General features: G+C 42.1%; 1 protein-coding gene across 9 annotated transcripts in view; it reads right to left on the bottom strand.

The window, feature by feature from the left end:
* The window catches only part of LOC113334988 (zinc finger MYM-type protein 1-like), a 9,398-nt gene extending 3,601 nt beyond the window's left edge, over positions 1-5,797 (bottom strand). Inside the window, exons 1-9 of one of the 9 annotated variants that reach the window (XM_026581206.1) lie at positions 5,715-5,795; positions 5,497-5,562; positions 5,265-5,371; positions 5,071-5,115; positions 4,585-4,957; positions 4,238-4,409; positions 3,134-3,804; positions 2,610-2,738; positions 7-2,462 (exon numbers count right to left, since the gene is read on the bottom strand). In XM_026581206.1, coding sequence (XP_026436991.1) covers positions 456-2,435 — 1,980 coding nt within the window. In that variant the 5' untranslated portion in view covers positions 2,436-2,462; positions 2,610-2,738; positions 3,134-3,804; ... (4 more) ...; positions 5,497-5,562; positions 5,715-5,795 and the 3' untranslated portion in view covers positions 7-455. Of the gene's footprint in view, positions 1-6; positions 2,463-2,609; positions 2,739-3,133; positions 3,805-4,237; positions 5,116-5,264; positions 5,372-5,496; positions 5,683-5,714 lie in introns of those variants that run through there. The other 8 variants (XM_026581214.1, XM_026581212.1, XM_026581205.1 and 5 more) reach the window with 8 other exon arrangements.
* Between the last annotated feature and the right edge of the window lie 21,138 nt (positions 5,798-26,935).

Here is a 26,935-nt window from a genome sequence, read left to right as displayed (position 1 = left end):
TCATCTATGATTGAATCAGTATGGATAGCTCCTGCAATGTCTTGTTCAATGTAGAGCATCATGCAATCCCTAAGAAAATCTTGTTGCATTTTGTTACGAGTAGCTGATTTGACCAATTTCATTATTGAGAAAAATCTTTCTGCAGATGCCGTGGAAACAGGGAGAGTAAGCACAATACGAATCAATTTGTCAATCATAGGGTAAGCTTCTGCCTTCTTGGTTACTACTAGTTGCCGACATAACTCGGAAATAGTTGATAAGTTCTGAAATTGCAAATTGTTAACTACATCATGACCATAATGTTGTAACTCATTTCTCAAAATGTGTACCTCTTGCGGACTGAAATCTAGAGGATAAAACTTCTCAGCAAGATTACAAAGACTGTCAACATCGAATGACTTAAAAGAATCCCGAGGATCCAAACATGAGCTAAGAATGAGTAGTTCCATTGTGTCCTATGGAAACCTATGATCTAACTCTGACAACTGAAAATCAATTGTAGCAGTAAATATATCAACACGATAATGGTGATCTACTGTGATATTATCACGTTGCTGACAAGAACGGCCTGTACCCATCATATAGCGAGCGTCCATATTAGGTGTTTCAACACCATGTGCAACACAAAATTCAGTAACAGTTGTAATAAAATTTTCCCATCTCTCTTCTTTTAATTCTCTAAGTAAGACTTTTGTGTTTGAGACTAGAGCCATTGCATTTACTATGTCTTGTGTTTTCTTTTGAAGACCTTGGCATAATATTTCAGTAATACCCATAATTTTAAACATCAAATGCAAGACAAAGACAAACCTGAATGACCTCATTTCTTCAGAAATACTTTGTGCTTCACCAACTTTAGGAGTCACTTTCGGATCACTTGCGCCAATATGGTCGATAGTTGTGCAGGTTGCTTCGAACTTATCTATCAAACTGCATACGGAACCATAATGGGAACTCCAACGGGTATCAGTAGCACGTGGCAAAGTACCTATTTGGTTTGCCCCTTTCCCTGTCTCAAGTTCACCACTAGATAACCTTTTGGCAATCTCATCTTCTTGAGCAGACTGAAAATCACCAAACCGATGTGAAGAAGATGTAACAAGATTGACAATTGATGATAACATAGAATAAAATTTCCAAACTGGACCCAAAGTTTCAGCTGTTTTCACAAGTGCTAGCTGAAGGCGATGTGAAAAACAATGAACATAATATGCATATTTACATTCCTCACGAAACAAGGCTTGTAAGCCATTCCACTGACCACGCATATTACTTGCGCCATCATACCCCTGCCCTCGCATGTTTTCAACTTGAAGATCATAATAATTAAGAATTTTTGTTATTCCATTTTTCAGAGTTAAAGCACAAGTATTTTCAACATGTTGAATATCAAAAAACCTTTCTTGAACATAACCATCAATATCCACATACCTTAAAACAATCACCATTTGCTCTTTCTTGGAAGCGTCCCGCGACTCATCAACAAGGATACAATATTTGGCATTTCCAATTTCCTCGCGAATCTTGCTTCTAACTCTGTTAGATATAATATTTAAGATCTCTTTCTGAATCTTGGGTGAAGTATAAGTGGCATTTCCAGTGGCATTCTCCAAGATGACTGCATTCACATCTTTATTAAGTGATGCTGAATACTTGATCAATTCAATAAAATTCCCACGATTCCTTGAACCTTTTGACTCATCGTGACCTCTGAAAGCACATTGTTGACGCGCAAGCCATCTTAAACAGTCAATTGTTGTCTTGAGACGCAACCTATGTCTCGTTACAGCCTCTATTGATTGTTTCTCTACCAAAAGACTTATTCGCTGAGCTGAATTCTTCAAAGCTTCAGAATTTCCTTGGGCAGTAGAGTGTCCAGAATCAACATTTCCAGAGTGTTTTAGAAATGCACATGCTGATCCATTATTAACAGAACACCATCTTTTGAAACCTTCACTAGTGAATGCTGAGTGTTTTGGAGGATCTGATTCAAAAAGAAAACACTGAAAACAATATGCAGCATCTTTAGAAGGTGAATACTCCAACCAAGGATGTTGTGCGAACCAACTAAAATTAAAACCACGGTATTGCTTTCCGAATTTAGAGCGGGGATATTTTAATCTCGGATGATAAGGTCCCAACAATAAATATGCTCGCCGAACTTCATCACGCTTGTTAACAGGATGTTGCATTACTGGAATTCGTAACCCCGGATCACGTTCTAATGGAGTAACATTCATCACTTCAGGTCTGTCTTCTTCTATTCCAGTTCTTTGGGTGTGCAATTCTTCGGGTTCAACTGCATCAACAACTACTTCATTGAGTTCAATATTTGGAGCAAGAGCAACACTTTCTGATCTATCTACTCTGGGAATAGGGTTGTAATATGCTTCTAATCTTCCTCGTTTGCTTGGTTTACGATTATTCGGCATCATATATCATCAACCTGTAACAGAAGTTTTCTGTAACACAATAACAAAAGTTGATTCAATCAATATGCATCACTGAAATATAACTCTTATAGGAATACATTTGACAAAACAAATCCAAGCTTGAACCTGCATTCTCACGATACAGATTAGGCATAAAAAAGAAGGAAAAATGATTACAGAGAAAAGGCTTCCTTCAAGCTCCACCAAGAATGACTTTGAGTTGTAGCCGTAGGCCAACACTATTACACGTGTTGGGTGTTACCAAAATTGAAGATTGAACCAGTTCTAAAACTTGAGCCAATAACACTGATCAATGCAAATATTGAAATTTAAATTAGTTGTTCAATTGAGCCCAAATTCTCATAAACACCCATACAATTAAGTAATCTCAAAACCCCAAAACAAACATTCCATACAAATCCCCAAATCAGAAAATCCAAAGCATCAACAAAATTAGGTTAAACAAAAATTCAATCAACTACTGATTAAGAATTTAACATCAAAGATTAACCTGAAAACATTCATCTTTTTAATCACACAAAACAAAATTATAATTTACCAACCAAGAAACCCTAGTGAATAATGATAGCAAATTAACAAAAACCTATACACGATTCATGAAATTAAGGGAATAAGTGGATAAAATTTCATCCAATAACCACATAATATAACATCAAATTCCAATTATTCCATCTTCTTACCTAGCCTAGGGTTTTGGCTTTACGGTTTTTCCAATCTCCCTCTTTCAGTCTTTCTCCCGCTGCTCACATAGACACAGAGAATAATGACTTTTTGTTTTTTTTTTCCCGTGAACTCTTTTTCTTTTTTTTTTTTCACAAAGACCAGGGCTGGCTTGGACTGGACTTACTTAAAATTGGGCTTGACTTTTACTACTAAGTAGGCAAAAAGAATTTGGCTAGGGCTGGCTTGAGCCAGTCCTAGTCCGGGCATGGTTCCGCCACTACCAAAGGTAAGTTTTCACTGCCACGCTTCCATAAAGAAAGCATAACCCACCCTTCTTCTTCTCAATTCATTGGTCAAAGTATCAAATGTCACTCATTGAATTGAGTTCAAACAATTTTCCAAGGCATCATTCCCCTGTATGAGATCGAGTTCATTGTATGTCCACTTATATTCATTAGCATATTGTCTAACCCTCTCTGGGTAAGATATTGAGGAAAACTCTCTGAAAGAATCCTACAGTTTCTCTTTATCAACTCCTTAATGTCAAGCAAAGCAGGTTTTCCGCGTCACCAAGCCAAAATTTAGGTTGTTATGTCACATTGTCTGCTATATTCAATGTCCTCGGCCACCAAACACAATATGATTGACCATTTACTATGACATCTAATCAAGTCCAAGGAGTGTTGCCCTGCAATGGTAACGGTATGAGCCAACAATTGTATTCTAAAAGCATAAATAAAACTCTTAAATGACTGTAGGACATTTCTGGCAGGGTTTGCAATTCGTTATAAACAAAAAGGAAATAATTTTATCTTTGATACCAGTGCAACTCTAATATAAGCCAAGAATCATGACCATGATGATATATGACACTATTCTAATTGTACACATGTGTTGCACTTTGAGCTAATACTTCCATTGGACCTCGGAAGCATATAAGGGTTTTATAGCTTACTCAGACAACTACATATGCCATCTGGGGGAGTCGAACCCACAACTCCATGGTTGAGAACCATGCGCTCTTGCTTTTGAGCTAAGACAGCAAAAAATTTCTAACGTAAAAGCTGGTAATTAAGTGTGAACGATTCATAGGCATAAAGGGATAGCATAAGAGAGTTTACATTCAGCTTACTCATAGCACGTTTGCATAAATCCACATGAATGAAGTCATGAACAACCTTTCAACTTTGGGACAGGTACTGCTTCGAGTTTGTATTCTCAACTTGCATCATCTATTCTCGGAATGAGAGACACCTGCAAACCACTTGCTATGAAAGTAGAAAACGATAGAGCCTGGCGCCAATAAAAAAGAACGAATTTGTTTGTATCAAATATCCCCATAAACACTATAGTACCAAGACGGTAATTATGTCACAATAAGAACGCAGTATCCCCATAAAAGATAACCTTGGAGACAACATGGCAGGTAAATATGCTTGTATGAAATAAAGGGGTCATGCAGTTGTACCTTCAAATTGGTAGAAAATACTTTGATACTTGTTTGCTCTTTAATAATTACCTCATGAAAAGGTGCATGCTTTCATGATGGACCATCTCTAGTTGTGATGCATTCCAACTTTAATAAATACAGAAATCTAACCAAGTTTAATGGATACAAAAGAATCCTGATAATTTTATGGGATCCATAGTTTTCCGAAACACTAAACCCCGTTATGGGATCTATAGCTTTCCGAACCTTCTTAAGGAATCGACAGTTTTTGCTTTCTCCATTTGGTATCTCCTATAATTTTTCAAAGAAAAGAAAAGCCAATCAACACCTTGCTTGTGTACGACATTCAAAGTATCTTTCTCCGCGATATTAGGCATGAACATACACAGTTCTGCAAAGAGAGACAAAAATAAATAATTGAGAGTAAGTAAGATTTAACGAATATCAAAATAAGAGTAAGAACTAAACGAATATGTACATCAGCAGTTGAGCATTCGTATATACCAATCAAACCCTTGCACCGTTCTGACATTTATATTCAATAGTAACCTTCTCCACCATATTAGGCACGAAAATAGACATTTAGTTCATCAAAGAGAGGAAAAAAGAAAATAGAAGCGCAAGGTTTCCGGAAAGGTTCATCTAATTTTATAGACAAACCACAAACCAGAGGTCTATTCATGCGATAAAGTTCGTACCATTTAGGATTATGGCTGCTGACAAACCACCGGTATGGAACTTGCTTGTACCTGCGCATTAGTCGCGATATGATGGGAAGTATAGGGTAAGGATAAATCATATAACCCTAAGAATCAAAACAAAAACAAAAAAATCATGAATTGTGTCAGTGAGATGTTGTTAACACTATAAATTTTCCACTATATGGGATGTGCTTCAAAAATAACCCAGAACAAATAATTCAAGGCACACCATTTTTTCATCTTCACGAATATTGATATGTGAATCAAGATGCTCCTCTTTTTCCTAAGCATGATCCTGAAAAGAACACAAAGAAGAAGCTAAGATTAATATAAAAACAGGTTAATTTAGATACAATCTTTGGATGTTGTTGCAAAAACGAAAGAAGAAGAATAGGGAGAAGAAAAGAGGCAACAGACGCTTAGAAACGATCGAGATTAGGGTTTTACCGTCATGGTATATGCCTCCACGAAAATATAAATATATGAGAATAAAATTAGGATCGGGAGAACGGGAGAAAACTTATCAAAGTTTGGGTATAGATCACATACCCCATTCCGTGCGCAGCAAAAAACACCAAAAAGATCTCAAAACCCACTAATCCTATTGGTCTATATTCTCTCAAGTGGGACCAAAAAAGCTCTAGTATTCAAGCTTTGTTCAGCTTTCAACCACAACTCTCTAAATTGGACTCAAATTATATATACAGTTGTTTGAAGGTGAAAACGATTTCTGCTGATTTTGGTAATTTCGGGTATGTGGGTGAGAAACGAGTTTAAACCCTAAACAATGTACTGCAAGGGAGTACTTTAGATTCGAGAGATCAATCTGTACAAATCCGGCCTAAACCAAGAAATGGTCGTTCCAGACTTGCTTCGGTCACAAGGTGAAGGAGAAGGGTTGGTTTTGGGAAGGGAAGCGAAGAGATTGTTGAGACCAGAATAGTTGATTCTGGAAGAGTAGTTGTTTCACGACTCGTATCAGAAAGTGGGAAGCTAACAGATGGAAAGCTAACAAATATTTTCTGAGTGTTGTATCCTCCTGACCTGAACTTGTTGTTCGTTGGAAATAGGTAAGACCTATTTATACAAGTCGGAGTGAAACGTACTCTGGTCTCGTAAGAAATGGAAAACGGATGAGTAAATGGGAGGAGGTGGTAACCGGTAACGCCTGGAATTGATGTTCCATAAAAGAAAGCGTTTCACCATTACTCCATGTATTTACTAACCGCCTCATCCTTATGATACTGTCATATAACGGGCGTAGTGTACGCCGCACGCTGTAAACCGCCAAACCAATACCTAATGAGCATCCCCCAGTTTGTGTTGATGTCTCGAGTGTTTTCATGGAAAACATGTAGCATGTTGTTTTTCGACAACTTGATCTTGGGAGACTTGCCGGCTCGGTGGTGATCTTCGACATCGAGATTTTGCATCTTGAGAGGAAGGGTAGCCGTTGATTATTGCAACCCTTCGTTTGGTAGTCAGTGGCATGAAAGCATGGACTGTACGGCTTTAATATGGCCTAGTTTAGGCGCGGCCAAAAGTTAGGGTTTTGGCTTTGTTTGGGCGCGACCAAACTAGGGCTTGGCGTCGGGCCAAAGGTTTCCATGCGTTAGCTGGTAACCTTGGACGGCTAAGATATTCATCTTAGATGGAAAAGTGGTCGTTGATCTTCGCAAGCCTTTGTTTTGGTAGCCGCATAGGGAAGTCTGGCACGGTATGGCGCGGCAAGGTGGTTGGCATGCAATTGGCACATGTGGCATGGCTGGCATGCCTTGGCGCGGTTTGGGCGTGGCCAAAACAAAGGTTTTGGCTTTGGACCAAAGGTTACCATGCGTTGGTTGGAGACCTTGGACGGATAAGATTTGCATCTTAGATGGAAGGATGGTCGTTGATCGTTTCCAGGGAAGGCCGGCATGGTATGGCGCGGCAAGGTGGCTAGCATGCCATTGGCACATGTGGCATGGCCGGTATGCCTTGGCGTGTTTTGGGAGTGACCATAACTAGGGTTTTGTGCCCAAGGTTACCATCCGTTGGTTGGCGACCTTGGACAGCTATGATTTTCATCTTAGATGGAAGGATGGTCGTTGATCGTAGCAAGCCTTTGTTTTGGTAACCGCATATGGAAAGCCAACATGGTATGGCACGACAAGGTGGCTGGCATGCCATTGGCACATGTGGCATGGCCGACATGCCTTGACGCGGTTTGGTCGTGACCAGAACTAGGGTTTTGGGCCAAAGGTTACCATGTGTTGGTTGGTGACCTTGGACGACTGAGATTTGCATCTAAGATGGAAGGGTGGTCGTTGATTGTCACACGCCTTCGTTTTGGAAGCCGTGAAGGGAAGGCCGGCAAGGCATGGCTTAGGCGCGGCAAAGTGGATGACGCGGCATGCCATTGGCACATGTAGAATGGTCGGGATGCCTTGGCGTGGTTTACGCGTGGCCAAACTAGGGTTTTGGCGTTGGGACAAAGGTTACCATGCGTTGGTTGGTGACCTTGGACGGCTGAGATTTGCATCTAAGATGGAAGGGTTACCGTTGATTGTTGCACGCCTTCGTTTTAGCAGTCGTGAAGGGAAGGCCGTCATGGCATGGCTTAGGCGCGGCAAGGTGGATGGCATGGCATGCCATTGGCACATGTGGCATGGTCGGCATACCTTGGCGTGGTTTAGGCGCGTCCAAACTAGGATTTTGACATTGGGCCAAAGATTACCATGCGTTGTTTTGCGACCTTGGACGTCTAAGATTTGCATATAACATGGAAGGGTGGCCGTTGATCATGGCACTCCTTCGTTTTGGTAGCGGCGAAGGGAAGGCCGGCATGACATGGATTAGGCGCGGCAAGGTGGATGGCGCGGCATGCCATTGTCACATGTGGCATAGTCGGAATGCCTTGGCGTGGTTTAGGCGCGGCCAAACTAGGATTTTGACGTTGGATCAAAGATTACCATGCGTTGTTTGGCGACCTTGGACGGCTAAGATTTGCATCTAAGATGGAAGGCTGGTCGTTGATCATCGCACGCCTTCGTTTTGGTAGCCGCGAAGGGAAGGCCGGCATGACATGGATTGAGCGCGGCAAGGTGGATGGCGCGACATGCCATTATCACATGTGGCATAGTCGGCATGCCTTGGCGTAGTTTAGGTGCGTCCAAACTAGGGTTTTGGCATTGGGACAAAGGTTACCATGCATTGGTTGGTGACCTTGGACGGCTGATATTTCCATATAAGATGGAAGGGTGGTCGTTGATTGTCGCACGCCTTCGTTTTGGCAGCCATGAAGGGAAGGCCGGCATGGCATGGCTTAGGCGCGGCAAGGTGGATGGCACGACATGCCATTGGCACATGTGGCATGGTCGGCATGCCTTGGCGTGGTTTAGGCGCGGCCAAACTAGGATCTTGGCGTTGGGCCAAAGGTTACCATGCGTTGGTGACCTTGGACGGCTGAGATTTTCATATAAGATGGAAGGGTGGTCGTTGATTGTCGCACGCCTTCGTTTTGGCAGCCATGAAAGGAAGGCCGGCATGGCATGGCTTAGGCGCGTCAAGGTGGATGGCGCGGCATGCCATTAGCACATGTGGCATGGTCGGCATGCCTTGGCGTGGTTTAGGTGCGGCCAAACTAGGGTTTCGGCATTGGTCCAAAGGTTACCATGCGTTGTTTAGCGACCTTGGATGGCTAAGATTTGCATCTAAGATGGAAGGGTGGTCGTTGATCATCGCACGCCTTCGTTTTGGTAGCCGCATAGGGAAGGACGGCATGGTAGGGCGCGACAAGGTAGTTGGCATGCCATTGGCACATGTGGCATGGTATGCCTTGGCGCGGTTTGGCGTGGCCAAAACTAGGGTTTGGGACAAAGGTTACCATGCGTTGTTTGGCGACCTTGGACGGCTAAGATTTACATCTAAGATGGGAGGGTTGCCGTTGATCATCGCACGCCTTCGTTTTTGTATCCGCATAGGGAAGGCCGACATGGTACGGCGCAGCAAGGTGGTTGGCATGCCATTGGCACATGTGGTGTGGCTGGCATGGTTGGCATGCCTTGGCGAGGAGGTGAGGCTGACATGGTTGGCATGCCTTGGCGCGGAGGTGCGAATGGCATGGCATGCCATTGGCGCGGAGGTGCGGATGGCATGGTTGGCATACCTTGGCGCGGAAGTGCGGCTGGCATGGCATGCCATTAGCGCAGTGGTGCGGCTGGCATGGTTGGCATGCCTTAGTGCGGAGATGTGGCTGGCATGGCATGCCATTGGCACAGTGGTGTGGCAGGCATGGTTGGCATGCTTTGGCGCGGTGACGTGGCTGGCATGGTCTGCCATTGGCACAGTGGTGCGGCTGGAATGGTTGGCATGCCTTGGCGCGGTAGCATGAGAATTAGGGTTTGGCATAGATGATGTCAGTCAGTGTTAAGGGTTACGCCGTGGAACATGAACCATGTAAAAAAAAGGGTACCCCGGTAATTCTTACGTAGGCATGCTGATTGATTCAATAAATGTGCTAATGGTCATAGTGACGTCATGTCAGATGTACAGTTTTATGATTTTGACCCTAAGCTAAAAACCACCATCAACATTAAGTCCCCTGCTTAGCTCGGAACATGAGCATTGTTGCGAGGTAAGCATAAGATGGTGACATGCGAGGACAAAAATCAAAATGACAGGTCGTGAAAAGATGGTCAGGAAAGTCCGACTAACCTTTTTCGAGAGGTAAGGAGAGTTCATGATCCTCATGTTTGGCGGCCTTGCGTAGATTCTATTTGTGGTGTAGACCGTGAAGTGGTGAGATGAAGATCGTCGGCTTAGTCTGGCCATGTATCACCTTGGCTGGGTTAGGCAATATCATGACGCTGGCTTGGCGAGTTGTTGGTGTTGGCGCGACAAGTCATGGCGCGGACGGCTTGGCATGGTGGGACCAAGGTAATAGCGCGGACGGCTTGGCATGGTGGGGCCAAGGCAATGGAGCGGATGGCTTGGCATGGTGGGCCCAAGGAAAGGCGCGGTTTGGTGAGACAAAGCATGTGGACGGCTTGGCGTGGTGGGGCCAAGGCATGGTGCAGACGGCTTGGCATGGTGGGGCCAAGGCAATGGCGTGGTTTGGTGAGGCAAAGCATGCACGGACGGCTTGGCATGGTGATTTTTCTTCGCGGGCCAGGTTGCCTCTTTTCCTTACTTGACTCAAATAGGAAGTCATTTCCTTATTCAAACTCCCAAGTACCACGCCTATAAAAGGGGGCAGGCCTCTCCTTTTATTTCACACTTTTTTTTTTACTCTGACCGTGTGGTAACAGTAAAGCGGACGAGCGAATCCCAGGTATGTCTTCCAGCACTTCTTCTTTAACTTGTTTTTCTTGTTTTTTTGTGTTAGTGCAAACCCTAGCTGTAGGCGTACCTTTTCATGAACTTGTAAAAATATTGTTCTTTTGTGTTGGTATGAATCCTAGCCGTAAATATGCTTTGCGTGAACTTGTAGTAACATTTAGGCGTGAATACCGTAGTAATGTTAGTCGCCTCAATTACAGTGAAAAGTAGGCATGCATGAGCTAGTAACTGTCATTCCCTTCCCGTGAAAACCTATCTCTTAGGGTTTCCTTCCTATTCCTAGTGTGGTCGTGTGTATTATTCTCATGGTGGGGCGCGCCTCCTCGTCCGGGCACAAATTTCCTGCTGCAGGGTAAGGCCTTGGTATGAGGTGGTGATGCAGGGTCTGCCAGTCCCCATTTCTTTGCTCATGCGCGTTACGACTTTGCAAAAAATTGGTTTGAGTCCAGGATGGATCTCCTGTGTATGATAAAATAATTTCCATGCAATTTCCGTAATAATTTCTCTTTGTATTTTTCCATTGTAGTTATTTCGAAGGTGAAAGTAGCGTGAGAGAATTTCGTTAGGATGTCATTTGAGAAAAGTTCTACCGTACCGAAAGATGTTGTAAATTCCAAGCCAAACATAGACGATGAGTTCTTTACAACATCCGCCACAATTAGGAAAAATCATCCCAAGTATGTGTCGATTCTTCTGACTGGTCCGGAAAGTGAAGAAGAGGCCCGGTCATTTCGGTCTAGAGGTGTAATAAGGTTTTGTCTTCAGAGGAAAGAGTATTCTTCTTCTTCCATTGACTTTAAAATCTGTGTGAGTCCGTTGCGTCTCTTTGAGAAATGGATGTGATTCATGATGATCCAGGTTTGTGTAAAAGCCAGTTTGACCAAGGCGCAGATTATTGATGCTGTCGCGGCTTCCGCAGTGCTTCAAATTAGGAAAGATATTCCAGGCTTGGTTGCTTTTATTTCCAGATGGTGTCCGGACACTCACACGGCCATATGCAGGTGGGGTGAAATGACTATCTCTTTAGAGAGCGTGTCGTCTTGCTGAACCTTCCCGTAATAGGAAGCCTCCATGTCAAGTTGTTTGCAGATGAAAAAGAAACGCGCGCCGCTATGGTTGCGAGATCAAAAGGATTCGTTCGAAAAGAAAACGAGACGAGGTGCTTCTATGGCTGATGGGTGTATCAATGGTTTCCTGATGAGTTGGAGCCAAATCAGAAAAAGAGTACACTTCATGTCGCAGCGTTCTTGGCTCTTTGGTTATCCAGAGATATTTTCGATGACGGCTCTGGTAAGAAGGAGATAAGAAAGGAACTTATCAAGTTTGCCATAAAATTGGCAAAAGGTGTCGTTCTCCCTATTGGCGTCTTGTTTCTTGGTTCTCTGTACACACACTTGGATCATCTGGTCGCGGACATGTGCGCTTCAAATGGCTACATGAAAGTGGATTCGTATATTCATGCCGCCTTTCTCCAAGCGTGGCTGTGGGAGCACTTCGAAAGGTATGCTCCAAAAACGTTGGACGTACTTCCCGAGTCTTGGGGTGGTTCTAGGATACTTCGCTGGTCGAATAGGCGCCCAAAGATTGGTTCGAACCTGGTTGGATTCCTTGACAACTCGCACACGGTAAATTTTCGTCCATGGGCTCCGGTGCATGCATCCATAACTCAGATAAATACCTTTGCTCCTGCTCCGAGCATGTCTTTGTCTTCTGATAAAGAGGATATGAGTGTTGGAGAGATGGTGTTCATGCGAAGCTGCACGCCCGGTCATGTGTCGTCTTTCTTTCGAGGATCTTGCAAAGCAGTTTCTTACAATATCGATAGGGCGGCTCGGTATATGGGTTTTGACCAAGGGGTCCCACTCGTTCGTCATCCGGTTGTTCCAGAAGACTCGTTGCCAACTGTTCTCGATGCTAGTGTTCTTGTGTCGGGTAAAAGTCTCCCTTTTCCGCTCGCGGAACGAAATCCATCAACAACCTCCAAATATAACATATTTTGGCAGGATAAGTTTCTCGCTATCCATGGGTTCGTGAATCATGTGGTAGAAAACCGTCGCGGTAATCCTTCTCCTGGGTTTTAGTGGAGCAACCACTGCTGAGGGGTCCTTCTTCGACCAAGCAAAAATCCGTTAGCCCGAATGCAGATAGTCCCCAAGTGAAGGAGCGAAGGTCTAAAAGCCGTGAAGACGGTTCCCAGTCAGATTCGAAATCCCTAGCGACTTTCAGTTCGTCTAATATGCAGATACATATGCTTTTCTTCTTGATTTTAGTTGTATCGCGCATATCCTTGTTTCTTTTCCGAGTATCCGTCTTTGTATCTTGCCCAAGGTCTCAGCAGCGTGAACACCTTTACCAAACTTGCAAGTAGTCAGAAAACATCGTTTCTCGAGACGGAGGGTGGCGGTGCTGATCCTATCCATGGTGATGGGGAACCCGAGAAGGATAAAAATTCAGAGTCCAGTGATGGCGAGAGTAGTTCTTCCGACAGCAGTGCTGAATCTTCCTCTAGTCGGTCTGAAAGCGAATCAGTGACTCTCCCGCATGTTTTTTATTCTTTCCTCTCTTCCTTTATCTTTGGAAAATATCTAATCCGTGATATCATAGGGGGAAGCCGTTTCTGAAGATGGCCCTGAGACGGAGACTGGCGGAGATACAGCTTTGTCTCCAACTGTGACAGTCGCACCGGGTGACCTTGAAATGAATGTTGATCGAGATGAAAACGTCGTTGTGACTCAGACAATGGTGAGTACTCCAGTGGCCGCAGGTGCAATTGTCGTTAGGAATCCCTTGTCGGTTGCTGATGCAGTCGCGGGCGCCACTTTCAACCCTCCATATCTGGTTCCTCATCTGGATCATGTGTTGATCGGGGGATTTAGCGTGCCAGCCAAATACTCGGCGCTATACACCAGGATATGGGAAATCTACGGACATATCGCCATGACTAAGAAAATTACTAGTCGATTTGCGTTGGTTAAGCATGTGGAGGAAGCTTTTTCTTCGATTGACAACATGTGCAATGTGACTGGTAATACTGTTTCTGAGGATGTAGTCTCGAGCTGGAGGTTCCATCGTGACACGTGTGTAAACTTCGAGTTCAATGTTCCTTGGTTCGTTGAAGGTTTCTCTGAGGTTGAAAAGTTGCTGGCCGAAACAGTTGAAGGTCCTTATGCGGATATGGTGAAGAAGCAGGAAGCGGAAGTCGAAAAGTTGTCCAGGAAGCTGAAGTTGAAGAGGGCGGCTCTCCAAAGAAAGATAGAGGCTTTTTCCAAGAAGAGCAAGCCATTGTTGAAAAACTTTCCTCGAACGCATTTATATCTTTTGAACTTCTTATTTTAGGTTTTTTTTTTTGAAAGGCAAATGAAACGCCTAGTTTACGGTTTTGATTTCTTGGATTTTTGGTTTGACAGAAAAATGTTACCTTGAGGGTTTTGGATTATTATTTGGAACAAACTGATTTTATAATAACGATGCTTTTTGGTTACGATTGCGAATGGTGCAAACATCTCAGGAAAGCCACTGAATCGTGAGCATTGCTTGTCGACAGAGAGCATGAGATGAAACATAACATGGCTATTGGTTTCATCATTCTCGTGAAAACTTGAAGTAGTAAACCACGTATTTTGTCTAGGCAAGACTTACTCGGTTTTTGGATCTTCTGGTGAAAAAGGAATCTCCCGGATGTAAGACCGAGTTTTGCGGGAAACATCATCGTGACTGTGGAAAGTCCCCAGTCATTCCTTGTCGTGTTGCCGATCCCTGGGCGGATCGTTTGCTTCTAACCCATTGGAAGTCCCCAGTCGTCCCTTGCCGTGTCACAACTGGTAATCGAGCTGAGTCGTCGATTCCTGAACGGATCGTTTGATTTTACTGTCCCCACGTCTGGGTCAAGGTATGATATCAAGGATTGAAAATTGACATCGTGACCGAAAGATCAACCTCCCACTGTGGTCGCCAATTATTTGAGGGTGAAAACGATTTCTGCTGATTTTGGTAATTTCGGGTGTGTGGGTGAGAAACGAGTATAAACCCTAAACAATGTACTGCAAGGGAGTACTTTAGATTCGAGAGATAAATCTGTACAAATACGGCCTAAACAAAGAAATGGTCGTTCCAGACTTGCTTTGGTCACAAAGTGAAGGAGAAGGGTTGGTTTTGGGGAGGGAAGCGAAGAGATTGTTGAGACCAGAATAGTTGATTCTGGAAGAGTAGTTATTTCACGACTTGTATCAGAAAGTGGGAAGCTAACAGATGGAAAGCTAGTAAATATTTTCTGAGTGTTGTATCCTCATGACCTAAACTTGTTGTCCGGTGAAAATAGGTAAGACCTATTTATACAAATCGAAGTGAAATGTACTCTGGTCTCGTAAGAAATGGAAAACGGATGAGTAAATGGGAGGAGGTGGTAACCGATAACGCCTGGAATTGATATTCCATAAAATAAAGCGTTTCACCATTACTCCATGTATTTACTAACCGCCTCATCCTTATGACACTGTCTTATAACGGGCGTAGTGTACGTTGCACGTTGTAAACCGCCAAACCAATACCTAATGAGCATCCTCCAGTTTGTGACATGTGATGTCTCGAGTGTATTCGTGGAAAACATGTAGCATGTTGTTGTTCGGAAAGTTGAGCTTGGGAAACTTGCCGGCTCGGTGGTGACCTTCGACGGTCAAGATTTTGCATCTTGAGAGGAAGGGTAGTCGTTGATTATTGCAACCCTTCGTTTGGTATCCGGTGGCATGAAAGCATGGCCTGTACGGCTTTAATATTTCCTAGTTTAGGCGTGGCCAAAAGTTAGGGTTTTAGCTTTGTTTGGGCACGACCAAACTAGGGCTTGGCGTCAGGCCAAAGGTTGCCATGCGTTAGCTGCTAACCTTGGAAAGCTAAGATCTTCATATTAGATGGAAAAGTGGCCGTTGATCTTCGCAAGCCTTTATTTTGGTATCCGCATAGGGAAGGCCGGCACGGTATGGCGCGACAAGGTGGTTCGATGCCATTGGCACATGTGGCATGGCTGGCATGCCTTGGCGCGGTTTTGGCGTTGGGCCAAAGGTTACCATGCGTTGGTTGGAGACCTTGGACGGCTAAAATTTGCATCTTAGATGGAAGGATGGTCGTTGATCATCGCCGGCCTTTGTTTTGGTAACCGCATAGGGAAGGCTGGCATGGTATGGCGCGGCAAGGTGGCTAGCATGCCATTGGCACATGTGGCATGGCAGGCATGCCTTGGCGCGGTTTGGGCGTGACCAAAACTAGGGTTTTGGGCCAAAGGTTACCATGCGTTGGTTGGAGACCTTGGACGGCTAAGATTTGCATCTTAGATGGAAGGATGGCCGTTGATCGTCGCAAGCCTTTGTTTTGGTAACCGCATAAGGAAGGCCGGCATGGTATGGCGCGGCAAGGTGGCTAGCATGCCATTGGCACATGTGGCATGGCCGGCATGCCTTGGCGCGGTTTGGGCGTGACCAAAACTAGGGTTTTGGGTCAAAGGTTACCATGTGTTGGTTGGTGACCTTGGATGGCTAAGATTTACATCTAAGATGGAAGGGTGGACGTTGATTTTCGCACGCCTTCGTTTTGGCAGCCGTGAAGGGAAGGCCGGCATGGCATGGCTTAGGCGCGGCAAGGTGGATGGCGCGGCATGCCATTGGCACATGTGGCATGGTCGGTTGATAAACACGAAAGTGCGACGCATTTTCACCCGTAAATACATTAGCTAGGACTCATTATTTCTCTAATAAATCTGTTTTAGTTGTTTTTGGAAGAATAAGCTCTTGTGGAGAGTTAGCTCGTAAACATGTTATTTGTACCGGGAGGACACGTGTTATTCAGACTCTAAATGTTGTTTAAGGGGCACTCAATTACTAAGGGGCACTCAACTACTATTTGCAACTCCAGGCGACAACTGCTATTCGCACCCTGGTCTGGATAAGGGGCACTTTCTTCTACCTTACAAATTCAAGAATTGGCGGGAAAACGTGTCTTCACTGGAAGAATTAGGGTTGAAGTTTTGGACGGGATTTACAGAGTTTCAACCGCTGATTTTCAAGGGATAGGCATGTTATGGATAAATAAAGATGATGTGGGTGTTTTATTGGTCCAGAATTGGCTAAATCATTGAGTTTAGGTAAACAGAGGTTCACGGGAAAAATATTATACGGGATCTTGTGGATTTGGTTTGGAGAGCTTCTGGTGAGATTCAATCGAAGTTTTAGCTTGATTTGGGCCTGTTAACCACAAACAGGACTGGTAATTTCCTCTGGTTCGAAAAAAGGAAGGATTTTCTCACGAATTGAAGAAAACATGGAAGTATTTGGTTGTTATATTTTGGGAAGCCACGAGATATTCTGTTTTGATTTTGGAGAGATTTACTCGTGATTTTCTTCAACAGATTGATTGGAAATGATATATTATGAGTAAACAGGGATGGTAAGTCCCTTAGGTTCTAAAAAAGAGGGAGATATTCCGAGTTTGATTGAAACAGAGGAGGTAGAATATTACGGATTCTGTTGGCTTATATTTTGGAAAGTTATGAACGGTGAGAGAAGATATACTCTTCTGGGATTGATATGTACCGAGTATGGAAAGTTTTGAGCACATCAGAGACCGAGTAGGAGAAAAAGAAAGAGTTTTAAACGAGCCAGAGGACACGTAAGAAGAAACAGGGAAGCTTATATTATTCTCGGGATTTCTGGGTATATTTGGGAAGATTTCATGTGACCTGAGCGTGTTTGATGCATCCTGGGATGTGTGGAAGAGTGTTTGGACAGAGAATGACTACAACAGGTGCGTGCAGGAGAATAAAAAGGAAAGAATATTCATGTGGTTGGCAGCATTAATGAGGATTAGAATGGAGTTATTACGGTGATTTTCTTACTGCATAAAGGTATAAATAGTGAAGGGATATTCAAGGCAGAGATATCGAGTGACTTGGGATAAGAACAGAGGGTTGTAGAGCAGATTTTTCTGATGCTGCAGAAAAGAAGAAGAAGAAGAACAGACTACGCTTGTAGTCTGTCGTTTAAAACTGTCACTGTTTCTACCTGGAACGACAGTTTTCTGCGACAGATAAAAACAATAGTTTTCTGTAATATTCATTGTAACGGCTTTACAGCGTTGCGAAACTGAGTTTTTTTATCTCTTCACCTCTTGTAAGCACTTTTGAGCAATAAAAATGAATTTTGAGCGTGTCTACAATATGAGGATTTAAACCCCTACTCTGGGTCGACGGATGAATCCGAATTTCATACATGGGTGAATTTATTTTATTCTCTATATGACTTTTTCACTAATTAAAATTGATTTATGATTTGAATTAATTGGTTGTCATTTAATTTGATGGGTCATGCTTTCTTGGATGTTTTGATGTCCCATACTTAGGATTTACAACTAATCTTTTGAGAATCTACCTTGGAAAAAATAAGAGTCCATGTTTTTATTTATTAAGCTATAATTGTTGAATAATAAAGAATTGAACTTTATGATATGAATTCTGTGAACTCCTAGTTCCAGTAACTCTCGCATTTATTAAATCTTTAAATTAAATCTTCACAAGTCTTAGAGTGCGAATCTTATTTACTACAATAACAACTTGAAAATTTGATTATTTTGGCGCCGCCGACGCGGACTTATTTTTAGATTAATTTTTAGGTTTATTTTTATTTTTTGTACAGTATTTTCATTTCATTTTAGATTTTCTTTTTTTATTTTTATTTGTTTTTTTTTGTATTTCTTTTCACGGACATTTTGAGGACGATGGCTTTTTCTGAGGAGACGTCACCTAAGATGACACTGGCAGAATATAAGCGTAGAAATTCAAACTATCAGAAAACCTCATCTGAGTTGATACTTGGTGAATATATGCATAGGAAACAGTATGGAGTTTCTGCTCCACATGAGGTAAGTGAAGAATCGCCTCTAATGATTTATGAGAAGTATTACAAATACACACCACCTAGTTTGGAGCAAAGATTGAGAATTCTGGAATGCCAAAAATTATTTAATGATGATGATGATCAGTCTTGTAGTGACTCTGTGTTCCAGACAGAATTTGTAGATGACCATGTGGATGATTGTGTAGATGATTTTCCTAATTCCATAGATGAATCTATCTCACAAGATAATTCACCCAACTTAGAGGTTGTTTCTAGACCCCTAGACTTCCAAAAGCTACATAATTTAGGGTTAGAATTGTATGCTTCTAAAATTTTGTTGGAATACTTTGCATCTAAATACCCAAAGGATTTGCTTGTTTCTGATACCGTGCATGGGCCTATTGATATTTTCTCAGTCCCAATAGAATCCCCATATTATGTTTTTTACGCACTTCCTTGTGTTGTAAAAACTTGGTTTGGAGGTAAGTCTCTGTTTTTGATAGCTTCAGTGTGTCCGCATCGTTATAACATAAGTGTGAAGCTGTCATTTGTAAATGTTGTATTTTGGGTTGATCCCCAAATTTTCAGGCTGTTAGTTTATGGGGATCCTTTTTGTACATTGAGGACAATGTAATGTTTAAGTGTGGGGGAGTGGTTAACTTTTTACTTTATTGTTTCAGGAATTTTCTTACAAATTATGACCAGCTGTATAGCGGGTCTAAAAAATAATAATAATAATAAAAAAAGATTGTTAGGGTTATGACCAGCTGTGTAGCGGGTCTATTTTATGTATTTTCATTTTATGATCAGCTGTGTAGCGGGTCTATTTCTTTTTCTTGCATGTTATGACCAGCTGTGTAGCGGGTATAAATTTTTTTTTTGATATAATCAGCTGTGTAGCGGGTCTCTCTCTCTCTCTTATTATATGACCAGTTGTGTAGCGGGTCTTCTTCTGTTTTGCTCGAGGACTAGCAAAATGTAAGCGTGGGGAATTTGATAAGCACGAAAGTGCGACGCATTCTCACCCATAAATACATTAGCTAGGACTCATTATTTCTCTAATAAATCTGTTTTAGTTGTTTTTGGAAGAATAAGCTCTTGTGGAGAGTTAGCTCGAAAACATGTTATTTGTACCGGGAGGACACGTGTTATTCAGACTCTAAATGTTGTTTAAGGGGCACTCAATTACTAAGGGGAACTCAACTACTATTTGCAACTCCAGGCGCCAACTGCTATTCGCCCCCCTGGTCTGGATAAGGGGCACTTTCTTCTACCTTACAAATTCAAGAATTGGCGGGAAAACGTGTCTTCACTGGAAGAATTAGGGTTGAAGTTTTGGACGGGATTTACAGAGTTTCAACCGCTGATTTTCAAGGGATAGGCATGTTATGGATAAATAAAGATGATGTGGGTGTTTTATTGGTCCAGAATTGGCTAAATCATTGAGTTTAGGTAAACAGAGGTTCACGAGAAAAATATTATACGGGATCTTGTGGATTTGGTTTGGAGAGCTTCTGGTGAGATTCAATCGAAGTTTCAGCCTTATTTGGGCCTGTTAACCACAAACAAGACTGGTAATTTCCTCTAGTTCGAAAAAAGGAAGGATTTTCTCACGATTTGAAGAAAACATGGAAGTATTTGGTTGTTATATTTTGGGAAGCCACGAGATATTCTGTTTTGATTTTGGAGAGATTTACTCGTGATTTTCTTCAACAGATTGATTGGAAATGATATATTATGAGTAAACAGGGATGGTAAGTCCCTTAGGTTCTAAAAAAGAGGGAGATATTCCGAGTTTGATTGAAACAGAGGAGGTAGAATATTACGGATTCTGTTGGCTTATATTTTGGAAAGTTATGAACGGTGAGTGAAGATATACTCTTCTGGGATTGATATGTACCGAGTATGGAAAGTTTTGAGCACATCAGAGACCGAGTAGGAGAAAAATAAAGAGTTTTAAACGAGCCAGAGGACACGTAAGAAGAAACAGGGAAGCTTATATTATTCTCGGGATTTCTGGGTATATTTGGGAAGATTTCATGTGACCTGAGCGTGTTTGATGCATGCTGGGATGTGTGGAAGAGTTTTTGGACAGAGAATGACTACAACAGGTGCGTGCAGGAGAAGAAAAAGGAAAGAAAATATTCATGTGGTTGGCAGCATTAATGAGGATTAGAATGGAGTTATTACGGTGATTTTCTTACTGCATAAAGGTATTAATAGTGAAGGGATATTCAAGGCAGAGATATCGAGTGACTTGGGAGAAGAACAGAGGGTTGTAGAGCAGATTTTTCTGATGCTGCAGAAAAGAAGAAGAAGAAGAAGAAGAAGAACAGACTACGCTTGTAGTCTGTCGTTTAAAACTGTCACTCTTTTTACCTGGAACGACAGTATTCTGCGACAGATAAAAACAATAGTTTTCTGTAATATTCATTGTAACAGTTTTGTAACGGATTTACAGCGTTGCGAAACTGAGTTTTTTTTATCTCTTCACCTCTTGTAAGCACTTTTGAGCAATAAAAATGAATTTTGAGCGTGTCTACAATATGAGGATTTAAACCCCTACTCTGGGTCGACGGATGAATCCGAATTTCATACATGGGTGAATTTATTTTATTCTCTATATGACTTTTTCACTAATTAAAATTGATTTATGATTTGAATTAATTGGTTGTCATTTAATTTGATGGGTCATGCTTTCTTGGATGTTTTGATGTCCCATACTTAGGATTTACAGCTAATCTTTTGAGAATCTACCTTGGAAAAAATAAGAGTCCATGTTTTTATTTATTAAGCTATAATTGTTGAAGAATAAAGAATTGAACTTTATGATATGAATTCTGTGAACTCCTAGTTTCAGTAACTCTCGCATTTATTAAATCTTTAAATTAAATCTTCACAAGTCTTAGAGTGCGAATCTTATTTACTACAATAACAACTTGAAAATTTGATCATTTTGGCGCCGCCGACGCGGACTTATTTTTAGATTAATTTTTAGGTTTATTTTTATTTTTTGTACAGTATTTTCATTTCATTTTAGATTTTCTTTTTTTCTTTTTATTTGTTTCTTTTTGTATTTCTTTTCACGGACATTTTGAGGACGATGGCTTTTTCTGAGGAGACATCACCTAAGATGACACTGGCAGAATATAAGCGTAGAAATTCAAACTATCAGATAACCTCATCTGAGATGATACTTGGTGAATATATGCATAGGAAACAGTATGGAGTTTCTGCTCCACATGAGGTAAGTGAAGAATCGCCTCTAATGATTTATGAGAAGTATTACAAATACACGCCACCTAGTTTGGAGCAAAGATTGAGAATTCTGGAATGCCAAAAATTATTTAATGATGATGATGATCAGTCTTGTAGTGACTCTGTGTTCCAGACAGAATTTTTAGATGACCATGTGGATGATTGTGTAGATGATTTTCCTAATTCCATAGATGAATCTATCTCACAAGATAATTCACCCAACTTAGAGGTTGTTTCTAGACCCCTAGACTTCCAAAAGCTACATAATTTAGGGTTAGAATTGTATGCTTCTAAAATTTTGTTGGAATACTTTGCATCTAAATACCCAAAGGATTTGCTTGTTTCTGATACCGTGCATGGGCCTATTGATATTTTCTCAGTCCCAATAGAATCCCCATATTATGTTTTTTACGCACTTCCTTGTGTTGTAAAAACTTGGTTTGGAGGTAAGTCTCTGTTTTTTATAGCTTTAGTGTCTCCGCATCGTTATAACATAAGTGTGAAGCTGTCATTTGTAAATGTTGTATTTTGGGATGATCCCCAAATTTTTAGGTTGTTAGTTTATGGGGATCCTTGTTGTACATTCCCGTAGATGTTTTTTTATTTTTTTTATTTTATATTTTCGTTTACTTTTTGCATATTATGAATTTCCCATCTTAAGTTTTGCGTTGGATGACTCAATTACATTGAGGACAATGTAATGTTTAAGTGTGGGGGAGTGGTTAACTTTTTACTTTACGTTTTCAGGAATTTTCTTGCAAATTATGACCAGCTTTGTAGCGGGTCTAAAAAAAATAATAATAATAAAAAAAAGATTGTTAGGGTTATGACCAGCTGTGTAGCGGGTCTATTTTATGTATTTTGATTTTATGATCAGCTGTGTAGCGGGTCTTCCAAAAAAAATGATCTTCAGGGTTATGACCAGCTGTGTAGCGGGTCTATTTCTTTTTCTTGCATGTTATGACCAGTTGTGTAGCGGGTCTAAAAAAAAATTGATATGATCAGCTGTGTATCGGGTCTCTCTCTCCTCTCTCTTATTATATGACCAGCTGTGTAGCGGGTTTTCTTCTGTTTTGCTCGAGGACTAGCAAAATGTAAGCGTGGGGGAATTTGATAAGAACTAAAGTTCGACGCATTCTCACCCATAAATACATTAGCTAGGACTCATTATTTCTCTAATAAATCGGTTTTAGTTGTTTTTGGAAGAATAATCTCTCGTGGAGAATTGGCTCGAAAACATGTTATTTGCACCCGGAGGACACGTGTTATTCGGATTCTCAATGTTGGTTAAGGGGAACTCAATTACTAAGGGGCACTCAATTACTATTTGCAACACCATGCACCAACTGCTATTCGCACCCCTGGTCTGGATAAGGGGCACTTTCTTCTACCTTTCAAATTCAAGAATTGGCGGGAAAACGTGTCTTCAGTGGAAGAATTAGGGTTGAAGTTTTGGACGGGATTTACAGAGATTTAACCGCTGATTTTCAAGGGATAGGCATGTTATGGATAAATAAAGATGATGTGGGTGTTTTATTGGTCTAGAATTGGCTAAATCGTTGAGTTTAGGTAAACAAAGGTTCACGGGAAAAATATTATACAAGATCTTCTGGATTTGGTTTGGAGAGATTCTGGTGAGATTCAATCGAAGTTTTAGCTTGATTTGGGCCTGTTAACCACAAACAGGACTGGTAATTTCCTCTGGTTCGAAAAAAGGAAGGATTTTCTCACGAATTGAAGAAAACATGGAAGTATTTGGTTGTTATATTTTGGGAAGCCACGAGATATTCTGTTTTGATTTTGGAGAGATGTACTCGTGATTTCTTCAACAGATTGATTGGAAATGATATATTATGACTAAACAGAGATGGTAAGTCCCTTAGGTTCAAAAAAATAGGGAGATATTCCGAGTTTGATTGAACCTGAGGAGGTGGAATATTACGGATTCTGTTGGCTTATATTTTAGAAATTTATGAACGGTGAGAGAAGATATACTCTTCTGGGATTGATATGTACCGAGTATGGAAAGTTTTGAGCACATCAGAGACCGAGTAGGAGAAAAATAAAGAGTTTTAAACAAGCCAGAAGACACGTAAGAAGAAACATGGAAGATTATATTATTCTCGGGATTTCTGGGTATGTTTGGGAAGATTTCATGTGACCTGAGCGTGTTTGAAGCATGATGGGATGTGTGGAAGAGTGTTTGGACAGAGGATGACTACAACAGGTGCGTGCAGGAGAAGAAAAAGGAAAGAAAATATTCTTGTGGTTGGCAGCGTTAATGAGGATTAGAATGGAGTTAGTACGGTGATTTTCTTACTGCAGAGAGGTATAAATAGTGAAGGGATATTCAAGGCAGAGATATCGAGTGACTTGGGAGAAGAACAGAGGGTTGCAGAGCAGATTTTTCTGCTGCTGCAGAAAAGAAGAAGAAGAAGAAGAACAGACTACGCTTGTACTTTGTCATTTAAAACTGTCACTGTTTCTACGTGGAACGAAAGTTTTCTACGACAGATAAAAACAACAGTTTTCTGTAATATTCATTGTAGCAGTTTTGTAACGGCTTTACAGCGTTGCGAAACTCAATTTTCTTATCTCTTCACCTCTTCTAAGAACTTTTGAGCAATAAAAATGAATTTTGAGCGTGTCTACAATATGAGGAGTTAAACCCTTACTCTGGGTCGACGGATGAATCCGAATTTCATACATGGGTGAATTTATTTTATTCTCTATATGACTTTTTACTAATTAAAATTGATTTATGATTTGAATTAATTGGTTGTCATTTAATTTGATGGGTCATGCTTGCTTGGATGTTTTGATGTCCCATACTTAGGATTTACAACTAATCTTTTGAGAATATACCTTGGAAAAAATAAGAGTCCATGTTTTTATTTATTGTGCTATAATTGCTGAAGAATAAAGAATTGAACTTTATGATATGAATTCGGTGATCTCCTCGTCCCATTAACTCTCGCTTTTATTAAATTTTTAAATCTTCACAAGTCTTAGAGTTCGAATCTTATTTATTACAACAACAACTTGAAAATTTGATCATCGGCATGCCTTGGCGTGGTTTAGGCGCGACCAAACTTGGGTTTTGACGTTGGGCCAAAGGTTACCATGCGTTGGTTGCTGACCTTGGACGACTGAGATTTGCATCTAAGATGCAAGGGTTGCCGTTGATTGTCGCACGCCTTCGTTTTTGCAGCCGTGAAGGGAAGGCCGTCGCGGCATGGCTTAGGCGCGGCAAGGTGGATGGCGCGGCATGCCATTGGCACATGTGGCATGGTCGGCATGCCTTGGAGTGGTTTAGGCGCGGACAAACTAGGGTTTTGGCGTTGGGACAAAGGTTACCATGCGTTGTTGGGCGACCTTGGACGGCTAATATTTGCATCTAAGATGGAAGGGAGGCCGTTGATTGTCACACTCCTTCGTTTTGGCAGCCGTGAAGGGAAGGCCGGTAAGGCATGGCTTAGGCGCGGCAAAGTGGATGGCGCGGCATGCCATTGGCACATGTGGAATGGTCGGGATGCCTTGGCGTGGTTTAGGATAGGCCAAACTAGGGTTTTGGCGTTAGGACAAAGGTTACCATGCGTTGGTTGGTGACCTTGGACGACTGAGATTTGCATCTAAGATGGAAGGGTGGTCGTTGATTGTCGCACGCCTTCGTTTTGGCAGCCGTGAAGGGAAGGCCAGCATTGCATGGCTTAGGAGCGGCAAGGTGGATGGCGCGGCATGCCATTGGCACATATGGCATGGTCAGCATGCCTTGGCGTGGTTTAGGCGCGGCCAAACTAGGGTTTTGGCGTTGGGCCAAAGGTTACCATACGTTGTTTGGCGACCTTGGACGGCTAAGATTTGCATCTAAGATGGAAGGGTGGCCTTTGATCATCGCACGCCTTCGTTTTGGTATCCGCATAGGGAAGGACGGCATGGTATGGCGCGGCAAGGTGGTTGGCATGCCATTGGCACATGTGGCATGGCATTCCTTGACGCGGTTTGGCGTGGCCAAAACTAGGGTTTGGGCCAAAGGTTATCATGCGTTGTTTGGTGACCTTGGACGACTAAGATTTGCATCTAAGATGGAAGGGTGGCCGTTGATCATCGCACACCTTCGTTTTGGTAGCCGCATAGGGAAGGTCGGCATGGTATGACACAACAAGGTGGTTGGTATGCCATTGGCACATGTGGTGCGGCTGGCATGGTTGGCATGCCTTGGCGCGGAGTTGGATGGCCTGGCATGCCATTGGCGCAGTGGTGCGGCTGGCATGGTTGGCATGCCTTGGCGCGAAGGTGCGGCTGGCATGGTTGGCATGCCTTGGCGCGGAGGTGCGGCTGGCATGGCATGTCATTGGCGCAGTGGTGCGGCTGGTATGGTTGGCATGCCTTGGCGCGGAGGTGCGGCTGGCATGGTTGGCATGCCTTGGCGCGGAGGTGCGGCTGGCATGGTTGGCATGCCTTGGCGCGGAGGTGTGGCTGGTATGGTTGGCATGCCTTGGCGCGGTAGCATGAGAATTAGAATTTGGCATGGATGATGTCAGTCAGTGTTAAGGGTTCTGCCGTGGAACATGACCCATGTAAAAAAAAAGGGTACTCAGGTAATTCTTACGTAGGCATGCTGATTGATTCAATAAATGTGCTAATGGTCATAGTGACATCATGTCAGATGTACAGTTTTACGATTTTGACCCTAAGCTAAAAACCACCATCAACAACAGTGTATTTGAGTTTCATCCTCAATTTGTTCACCGATTTTATTTTTTGAATCAGGGGCCACAAAACGAGTCATGGGTTTAAGAATGATGCTATACGGGAATGATGGTGGTGGGTGGGCGGGCACTCAAAACCCCATTTTGAACTGATTCAAAGGCATTATGATTTTTACCTTCAACAAGTAAAATATAAGGAGTAAAATATAAGGAGTAAAAATGTAGTATACTTGGGAATCAGGTGGTGGTGATTCCGGTATATAGTCCATGTAGTTGACGACTTCATCTACCGTTGATTGATGTTGAATCGATAAAAAATCCCCATGCCGGTAAATTTGGTTAGAGAAAGGAAAGAATTATTTCAAGGGAAATTTTGAGTTTGGTGCCTGTAAACTGATATATCTTTGCGTTTGGTGTCTAATTTTGTTTACATTTGAGTTTAGTGTCCAGTGGGTCTTGGTCAAATGGTGGAGTTAACATAAGACCAATTGACCGCTGATGA

Source organism: Papaver somniferum, unplaced genomic scaffold, assembly GCF_003573695.1.
Source record: "Papaver somniferum cultivar HN1 unplaced genomic scaffold, ASM357369v1 unplaced-scaffold_137, whole genome shotgun sequence".
NCBI lineage: Eukaryota > Viridiplantae > Streptophyta > Magnoliopsida > Ranunculales > Papaveraceae > Papaver > Papaver somniferum.
Note: the sequence above shows the minus strand (reverse complement) of the source record. Positions and strands in the feature narration are given on the sequence as shown.